At 47.7% G+C, this 9,883-nt stretch overlaps 1 protein-coding gene across 3 annotated transcripts in view; it reads right to left on the bottom strand.

The window, feature by feature from the left end:
* Nucleotides 1-377: 377 nt before the first annotated feature.
* Nucleotides 378-9,883, bottom strand: part of SLC43A3 (solute carrier family 43 member 3) — a 104,049-nt gene continuing 94,543 nt past the window's right edge. For all 3 annotated transcript variants that reach the window (XM_029574828.1, XM_029574829.1, XM_029574827.1), the window contains exons 9-13: nucleotides 5,305-5,463; nucleotides 4,714-4,818; nucleotides 4,398-4,581; nucleotides 3,506-3,629; nucleotides 378-1,622 (exon numbers count right to left, since the gene is read on the bottom strand). In XM_029574828.1, coding sequence (XP_029430688.1) covers nucleotides 1,458-1,622; nucleotides 3,506-3,629; nucleotides 4,398-4,581; nucleotides 4,714-4,818; nucleotides 5,305-5,463 — 737 coding nt within the window. In that variant the 3' untranslated portion in view covers nucleotides 378-1,457. The remainder of the gene's footprint in view (nucleotides 1,623-3,505; nucleotides 3,630-4,397; nucleotides 4,582-4,713; nucleotides 4,819-5,304; nucleotides 5,464-9,883) is intronic.

Genomic DNA, 9,883 nt, shown 5'->3' with positions numbered 1-9,883 from the left:
AGAAGTTGCTCAGCTACCCCTTGCATTTGCTGCCTGGAGAAGTCACAGGGAACTGTGATCCCGGCAGCTGGAAGGGGGGTCCCGCATGCACTGAGCCAGGCCCAGTCTGGCTCATGTCTATCCTTTGCCCTCTTTAAAGTCTTGTCCTTTTTTTTCAGCTAAAAACATACATTAATATAAAAATAAAGGGGGTCATAGTCAGTAAGCCAGTGAGTGGACAAATTATTTGGCTAATGTAGCTAAATAACTAAAAAAGATACCTGGCTATGGGCCTGATTTTAAGAAGTATTTACACACTTAAAACTGGGTTGTACGAGTGTAAACGCACTTTACTCATGTAAGTGGGCTTTTGAGAATTACTACAACGTATGCCATTGCATCGTCCAGAGGATTTACTTGTCTAAGTGCACTTCAGGTGAGTAAATGGCTTTTGAAAACTGCCACGACAGTGCATTACATTTATGCGCATAACGCCTTTGAAAATTCACCTGTACGTTTGGATACAGATTGTAACTTCCGCTTCCCAGTGTTGCTTCTCACCCCTCACTCCTGGCAACAATTATTATAACAATATCCAGGGAGTGGGAGAAGGGTTCGGGGGGGGGGGGGGGGGGTTGGTGCTGACCCAGTATCTGTAATTCAGGTGGGTGGGGGTGGGGATCCAAGGTGCAGGGAGGCCTTAATTTTAGATCCTTTACGATAACATGAAAGGCATGGAGGGGGCCAGGCCTGCAGGCCCCGGTTCTTGCTTCGGACCCTTGGAAGGCATCAGAGGGTGAGGAGAGCACGGCCCAACAGGGCTTCCTCTGAAATTGCGGAGGAGGAGGGAGGGAGAAACCCGGGCCTAGGCATGTTTACAGTTTCTATTTCAGCGTTACTTGTATGGAGATCGTTTGAAGATGTCCGGGGTGTTAGCCAGTTACCGGCCACACAAGGCCGGACATCTGAAGCAGGTCTAAAGTTATCGGACTCATTTAGCCAGTTAGAGTTTAAAATCGGCTAAGTCAGCTGGATAAGTTATCTCCTCCCTGAAACGCCGGCCGAATGCATCTTTTCAGCTGTTAATATTGACCTTCCATTTTGTTTTGGCTTCTGTTCCTTCAATATTAAAAAATAAAATACAAACTCTTGCTGTGTTTTACAACACGAAGAGAAAGGAAGGAGGAGACAGAGGGAAAGGAAAGGATGAAAAAGCCCCAAAAGAGAGCAAAGAAAGAGAAGTGAAGGTTAAAGAGCAAAGCAAAGCAAGGGGGAAAGATACGGAGAGGCGAGGAGAGCAATCCCAACGATTCAGAAGATGATACGGGAACGCGCAGGGAAGAGAGGGGAGAGCAGAAACAGGGAAGATTCGTCTGAAGCAGGATTCCTTCTGTCCAAGCTCGCTCCCTGCTTCTCCCCGTGCCTCGGCTGCGGTCCTCCGTCCGTCTCTCGGGCCAGCGGGGGTGTGCAAGGGGCTCTCACAGCCTGGACTCATCCTGGAGCTGGTTCTCCTCCTCACTCAGCACAGGCGCAAACCGATGGCCTTCTCCGGGTCGCGACCTCCGCCTCCGCCGGCACTCCAGGAACACATTGATGGGATGCGCAAACGCCAGCAAGATGAATATCAGGAAACCGACATTCACCTGCAGCAAGACCAAGACAAGATGTCAGGGGGGGGGGGGGGTGCACCACCATCAGGGTACAGTCGTGTGCTTTTCGTGCTTTTTTTCCACACAATAAAAACAAAAAAAATAAAAATTCTTTCTTTCTTTCTTCCCTCTTGTATACACAGCGCTCACTCAGAGCATCCCGGGTCGGTGCGGTTTACAGCAAAATCTTAATTAGAAAACAGCAAGAAACAGCAAGCCTACAAAAATATATAAGGTGATTCCTTTTTATTGCGCTAACTTTACACATTTCTTGACCAGCATTTGAGTGCTAATACTCTGTACTTCAGGTCAGCAAATGAGCAAAGATGATAACTGCCAGGAAATATGAGTGACAAAAGGCAGGACCGGCGCCACTGGGTGTGCAAACTGTGCAATTCCACAGGGCAACCCAGCCTGGTGGGCGGTGTCGGGAGCAGGGAGAGGCCTGGGCTGCAGCGGTCGGGGCCGATCCCACCAGCAGCGGCAGAAGCAAGAGGCCAAAGCAGAAGACGGAGCCCGTCCTGCAGCTCCTCTTCGTGGGCTGGCCCCGTGGTACTCAACACTGGTGGTGCCAGCATGAGATGAGAACACGGGAAGCACTAGCGCTGCGAGTATTGAATTGCCATGGGGCCAGCCTGCAGGAGGAGCCGCAGAACGGCTGCTCTCCCCAAAGAAGAACGATTAGGCTGGTGGCAGCAGCAGCAGCGAAGGAGAATGACCTGTGGACCTGACTACCTGGATTGTGTATGTGTGTGTGTGTGTGTGTGTGCGCGAATGGGAGGCTGCGTGTGATGGGTGTGTGTGTGAATGGGAGACTGCATATGATGGGTGTGTGTGTGAATGGGAGACTGGGTTACGTGTGTGTGTGTGTGTGAATGGGAGGCTGCCTGTGATGGGTGTGTGTGTGTGTGAATGGGAGCCTGCCTGTGATGGGTGTGTGTGTGAATGGGAGGCTGCATATGATGGGTGTGTGTGTGAATGGGAGACTGGGTTACGTGTGTGTGTGTGTGTGTGTGTGTGTGTGAATGGGAGGCTGCCTGTGATGGGTGTGTGTGTGTGAATGGGAGCCTGCCTGGGTTACGTGTGTGTGTGTGTGGGTGCGCTGACATGAAATGAAAGCACAAAATAAATAACAGGGCCAGCGGGCTATTCCCTCCTTCCACCCCCAAATATCTTATAAAGGCCCTGGCAGGCTACTCCACCTCACCCCCCAAATCCTTAAAATGCCTCCAAGACCCCCTCCACCCAGTCCCAGTGTTTTTCAAACTCCCAAATCAGGCTGCCCCCTCCCTTGGCTCCCACCCATCCCCCCCCCCAGCAATGATTTATAAGATTGTGCCACCCCCTTTCCTCTTCCCTACTGAAGTAAATGCATTTTACACGAGGAAGCGGGCTTTTGAAAATTGCCACAATATATACCACGGAATTGTCCATAGGATTTACTCACGCAGTGCACTTTAGGCGTGTAAATAGCTTTTGAAAATTGCTACGATAGTGTGTTACATTTACACGTGTCTCCTCCCTATTGTGGGGTAAACACACACTTATAATATCCACATATGTGACACACGCGTGTTGCAAAATACTATGGCAAATCTCCATGTGGCCACATAACTTGCGTATGTGCCGTCAGTCGCAACCCTTTTAAAGTCATCCTCCCTGTGAGCCCTCTGGGAACAGGGAAAAGCCTACAGCAGCTGAACGTAATCTGCTTGGAAGTACTTGAAAGGCAGACTACGAATCAAAGAAATAAAGTCCGTTCAATAAAAAGGTTATCACTTATTTATTTCTGCTTCTGAGCCGCCAGCCCCAGAGCAGATTTCTCCCCTGATGGTCACGGTAAAGAAGCCGTGCAGGCAGGAGTCACCAACGCTTACATAAAACGGATCCCCGTGAAGCGCGTCCTTCACCAGCGTGAAGCAGGGGTACTGCAGGAGTGCCACCAGCGCCGACAAGGTCATCACCAGGCCGTAGAGCTTCCCGAAGTGGGCGGGCGGGAAGCTGCAGCGAGAGACAACATTTTTACCTGGAAAGGGATTTCTAGAACAAGATGCGGCACAAAACCCAGGACAATGACAGCAAAGCCCGTCCACGTCTCCAGCTCAGCTCTGGAGTGTCCCTTCCTCTCCCCTCAGAAACTCCTCTGGGCTTCTCCCACGTTTTCTGCAATTCCGACTCTGCCCTCGTCTCCACCACCCTCTCTGGAAAGAAACATTTCCTAAGATTGCTCCTTTCACCCTCATTTTACAGCCTCAAGGTTTGCCTCCTCTGCATGGAAACCTTGGAGGGATTTAAATCCCCCCGTCCCGTCTTTTCAGCAGGGCAGACATATTTACGTCTTTAAGCCTCTCCTCGTATGCTTTAGAACAAAGACCACGGATTATAATTTCGCGGCCACCCTAAACGGTGCAGTCTCCAGGACTGGAACAGATATCACATCTTCTTCGATCCTTTCCTCCGGGACATACAAGTTTAGACCTTTAAGTCTGTCCCCGTATGCTTTATGCTGAAGACCGTTAATCATTTCGGTAGCCACCCGACTCTGTTCGACCGACTTTGTTCTGTAACTGTTAGCTAAAACTTGTTTTGTAATCTGCCTTCAGGCCATTCGTGAAAAAAGGTGGAATATCAAATGCCTATGGGTAAACACTTATATAAAATAAATATCCTTTTGAAGGGACACAGTACTCAAAGGGCCTGATTTTCAAAAGCATTTACTGACTTAAAACTGGGTTTTACACGTGTAAACACACTTCAGCCGATACTCACGCTATGGCCACGAAGGCCGCGTTGCCCCCGTACAGGAAGGACCGATTCAGCACCTGGAAGATGAAGGTGGCATACTGGACCGTCAGGATGGGGATGGCAGCGCAGACGGAGAAGAGCACGCACTGAACGACGGTGACGGCGAGAGAGAGGATGGAGGACTGGAGGTCGGCGAGGGAGTCCGACTCTGAGGGGCAAGAAATGAGGATTTTACTTTCTAAAAAATCCCTGAATGCTTTATAGCAGGCATCGCAGGAACATTCAATCCTTCTGTACCGACAGTGCAAGTCAGGGCCACAGTCTCTATGTTAGGAGTTACCTTGAACCTTCCCCCGCTTGTGTCTGTCCATGATAATCCCATTCCAGGGGGCACAGAGAACCCCACACAACTGAGTGAAGGCAAAGGCATCTGTATATCTACTGACTGGAGAGAAAGACAGAGGGAGCAGAAAGGTGGTGGGGGAGGGAGAAATAGATTCAAAATATATTTTTTCTTATATCTTCTGTTACTCTTTCCTTCCATTCCAACACATTACATGCCCTTCCCCCACCCTCCTTGCTTCAACTCCCTTCCTTTGACTTCTTCATCATTTCTCCCTCTCCTGACCTTTCTTGCCTCTCTCCCATTCCCTGCACTCCCCCAAATACCTTTCCCATCTACCTCACGCCCTCTTATCCATCTCTTCCCCTCCTGTTCCCCAGCCCCTCTAGTTCCCCCAGCATCCTCCCATCCTCCAAGACACGTTTTGTCCTCTTGACCACCCATCAACTACCCCCCTTCTCTTTGATCCAATGCACCCTCCCCTGTGCCTCTTTCCTTTCCCCTGGTACCCACCCCCCTCCCTAATTTCTCCTCCGACTCTCTGCACATCCTCTCCCTCTTGCATCCAACCCTCCTTCTCCTACGCACTGGTAGCTATGTCTCCGCGGGCGAGGTGGTTCAGTGTAGCGTTCAACATCCCGATGAAGAGGTAATGGCGCAGCTGCATGACTGAAAGCCAGACGAGATGCAGGCCAAAGAGCCACGAGAAGACACATCTCCAGAAGGATGGCCCAGACAGCTCGGTCCCTGCAAGAGAGTAGAGGAGGAGCAAGGTCAGTGAAAAATACCCCTTCCCCTCCACCAACAGAAGAGGAGGAACAGAATTATCAAGCTTCCAGCGATTATACGTTGAGAGACATTATGGTTGGTTGGTATTCATTGGCCTAACTCAAGTGCGAATTAGATATGCTAGAGGTTCTGTATTTATTTAATTTATCTTCCACTTTTTCAGGCATTTCAAAGTGGATTACAGCCAGGTAGTGTAGGAACTGAAGTCAAAGTAGATAAGATGAGAGTGGACACCCTTGCCTGGTTCCAAATGGAATCTCAAAAACTGATGACAATATGTAATTCGTTAATATCCGGGATCGAGTCTTGTTACTGTTGTTGCCAACCTGGAAATATGAAGCACCACTCCTGCAGGTTCAGCTCAATGTTTATTTTCAAACCACAACGAAACTCTTGGATAACTTTATTTCCAACAAGTAAGCGCCCCCTATGCTGGAAATGCAGGAAGGTCCAAGTCAGGTCAGAATCTACTCCACCTGGTCAGGACGTACAAGTTTTGGCAGGACACAGATCTTCTTCTTCTCCATTAGATGGCTCATAGCCCTCAAGTTACAAGAAAAATCTTTTTTTAAATTTCTAAGGACCAATCTGGATTCTCAGGGTTGTAGCCACAGTTCTGGGCTTGTTCTGCTGCAGTTCACTTTGGCTGACCTGTGGCTGAAGGGCAAAGCTCCGGCTTTCTGAACCAGCACTCTGCCGATTCACGCTGCCAGCCGGAGATTTCTTTTGCCTTGAGAACACCACATTCCCAGGGGTGGTCTCCATGGCGCCTCCCGGGTGCCTATGAGTATTTTCTTGGCACGTCAGGATTCATGGTACAAGATGGTCCCGAGGACTAGAAGAATACAGCATTCCTAGAGCATCCCAAGGTCCCCACCACCACCCATGCACATTTTAAAACAGTTTTACTAAAATATATAAACTTCTTCATATGCATATACTCAATAATGCAATTACCCAATATACCCAATAATGCAATTACCCAATCCATACAGAAATTCCAAATCAGAAACCAAAGGAAAAAGCTCACAGTGATGGATGATTCTGTCATCAGAGGCATTAATATCTTCCCTTGCACAAATGCAAAGAGAAAAGTGGATAACAAAACTCAACTAAATAGGTCACAAAAGGAGTCCAGGAACAGCAGTAACCTGAGCAAAGAAAGCTGGAAAGCTATGAGCACAAATGCTCGTAGTTTGGGTAATAAAATCCCAGAGCTGCAAGCCCTAATGGTGGAGGCAGACTTGGACGTTGTTGCTGTCACGGAAACATGGTTTACAGAATATCATGACTGGGATACGGCAATACCAGGCTATAACTTGTTAAGGAAGGACAGAGAGGATAGGAAAGGGGGAGGAGTGGCTCTATATGTCAGAAACAATATCCAAGCATCTGAGCTGCAAGGAAGATGGGGCAAAGAAGAAGCACTATGGGCCGACTTAAAAAAAGATGGGGCATCCATTTTTATTGGAGTGGTTTACAGGCCTCCAAACCAAAAGGAAGAGCTGGACAGAGATCTGATTGAAGACATCCACAGGATAGCAAAGAAAGGAGAAGTGGTGATCGTTGGAGACTTTAATATGCCAGATGTAGACTGGAGAATCCCATCTGCAGAATCTAATAATAGTAGAGAAATAGTAGATGCCCTGCAATTAGCTTTGTTCAAACAAATGGTAATGGAACCCACGAGAGAAGGAGCTATACTCGACTTAGTGCTCACTAATGGAGATAATGTCTCAGACGTCCAGGTGGGTGCCCACCTCAGCACCAGTGATCATCAAACGGTATGGTTTAATATCACAAAAAGGACACGGAAAAGAAGCACAAAAACCCAAGTTTTGATGTTCAAAAACACAGACTTTGATGAAATGGGGAAGTACCTGGAGGAAGAACTAAAAGGCTGGGAAAACGAGAGAGATGTGGATCAACAGTGGACCAATCTAAAAGGAGCAATCACCAAGGCAACTAATCTATATGTTAGAAAAGTAAAGAAAAGCAAAAGAAAAAAGAAACCTATCTGGTTCTCAAAGGAGGTGGCTGACAAAATAAAGGCTAAAAGAACAGCGTTCAAGAAATATAAAAGATCCCAAAAGGAGGAACACAAAGAAGAATATCTGGTAGAACTGAGGGAGACGAAGAAATTAATCAAGATGGCAAAAAGTCAAACGGAAGAGAGGATTGCCAAAGAGGTAAAGAGTGGTAACAAAACATTTTTCAGATACATCAGTGAAAAGAGAAAAGTTCAAAGTGGTATAGTGAAATTGAAAGGTGGAAAGGATCAATGTGTGGAGAGAGACGAAGAAATGGCAGAAATATTAAATGAATACTTCAGTTCTGTGTTCACTAAAGAGGACCCTGGAGAAGGACCGACACTAGTTAACAAGAAACTGGAGGGGAATGGAGTAGATGTAACTCCATTCACAGTAGAAAATGTATGGGAAGAGCTGGTGAAACTGAAAGTGGACAAAGCCATGGGGCCTGATGAAGTTCATCCCAGAATACTGAGGGAGCTCAGAGATGTGCTGGCGGGTCCGCTGTGTGACCTATTCAATAGATCCCTAGAAACGGGAGTGGTGCCGAATGATTGGAGGAGAGCGGTGGTGGTCCCGCTTCACAAGAGTGGGAACAGAGAAGAGGCTGGTAACTACAGACCGGTTAGCCTCACTTCGGTGGTGGGAAAAGTAATGGAGTCACTGTTGAAAGAGAGAATAGTGAACTATCTACAGTCGGGAGAATTGCTGGACCAGAGGCAGCATGGATTCACCATTGGAAGATCCTGTCAGACAAATCTGATTGACTTTTTTGACTGGGTAACCAAGGAATTGGATCGAGGAAGAGCACTCGATGTCATCTACTTGGATTTCAGCAAAGCTTTTGACACTGTCCCGCACAGGAGACTGGTGAATAAAATGAAAAGCTTAGGAGTGAGTGCCGAGGTGGTGGCCTGGATTGCAAACTGGTTGACGGACAGAAGACAATGTGTGATGGTAAATGGAACTCTCTCTGAAGAGAGAGCGGTTTTAAGCGGTGTACCGCAGGGATCGGTGTTGGGACCGGTCCTTTTCAATATCTTTGTGAGCGACATTGCGGAAGGGATAGAAGGTAAGGTATGTCTTTTTGCGGATGACACTAAGATCTGCAACAGAGTGGACTCGCCGGAAGGAGTGGAGAGAATGAGACGGGATTTAAGGAAGATGGAAGAGTGGTCGAAGACATGGCAGCTGACATTCAATGCCAAGAAGTGCAAAGTCATGCATATGGGGAATGGAAATCCGAATGAACTGTATTCGATGGGGGGAGAAAGGCTGATGTGCACGGAGCAGGAGAGAGACCTTGGGGTGATGGTGTCTAATGATCTGAAGTCGGCGAAACAATGTGACAAGGCGATAGCTAAAGCCAGAAGAATGCTGGGCTGCATAGAGAGAGGAATATCGAGTAAGAAAAGGGAAGTGATTATCCCCTTGTACAGGTCCTTGGTGAGACCTCACCTGGAGTATTGTGTTCAGTTCTGGAGACCGTATCTCCGAAGAGACAGAGACAAGATGGAGGCGGTCCAGAGAAGGGTGACCAAAAAGGTGGAAGGTCTTCATCAAATGACTTATGAGGAGAGATTGAAGAATCTAAATATGTACACCCTGGAGGAAAGGAGGAGCAGAGGTGATATGATACAGACTTTCAGATACTTGAAAGGTTTTAATGATCCAAAGACAACGACAAACCTTTTCCATAGGAAAAAAATCAGCAGAACCAGGGGTCACGATTTGAAGCTCCAGGGAGGAAGATTCAGAACCAATGTCAGGAAGTATTTCTTCACGGAGAGGGTGGTGGATGCCTGGAATGCCCTTCCAGAGGAAGTGGTGAAGACCAGAACTGTGAAGGACTTCAAAGGGGCGTGGGATAAACACTGTGGATCCATAAAATCAAGAGGCCATCAATAAAGAGTGGGTGGCTAGCCAGAATGACGGCTACTGCCTGGAGACAATACCCTTATTCAATAAACATACACATGGTTACTGTGACTCCAACATCGCTCTAAGCTACAACAGCAAGAGGAAATGTGGAAAAAAGGATTTGCACTCACAAAGTGGGGAGTAGCTGGCTTGTTACGGCGGTTACTACCCCAAACCAAATAAGCCTGATACTTCACTTTCAATGCATATCCAGCATAGCTCTCTGCTTCAACGGCAGGGGAGAAGAAAACCTGATACTTCACGCATATCCAGCATAGCTCCCTGCTTCAACAGCAGGGGAGAAGAAAAACTGATACTTCACGCATATCCAGCATAGCTCTCTGCTTCAACGGCAGGGGAGAAGAAAAACTGATACTTCACGCATATCCAGCATAGCTCTCTGCTTCAACGGCAGGGGAGAAGAAAAA

The sequence above is a fragment of the Rhinatrema bivittatum genome, chromosome 13 (assembly GCF_901001135.1).
Source record: "Rhinatrema bivittatum chromosome 13, aRhiBiv1.1, whole genome shotgun sequence".
Classification (NCBI taxonomy): domain Eukaryota; kingdom Metazoa; phylum Chordata; class Amphibia; order Gymnophiona; family Rhinatrematidae; genus Rhinatrema; species Rhinatrema bivittatum.
This window is presented reverse-complemented; position numbering and strand designations above follow the sequence as displayed.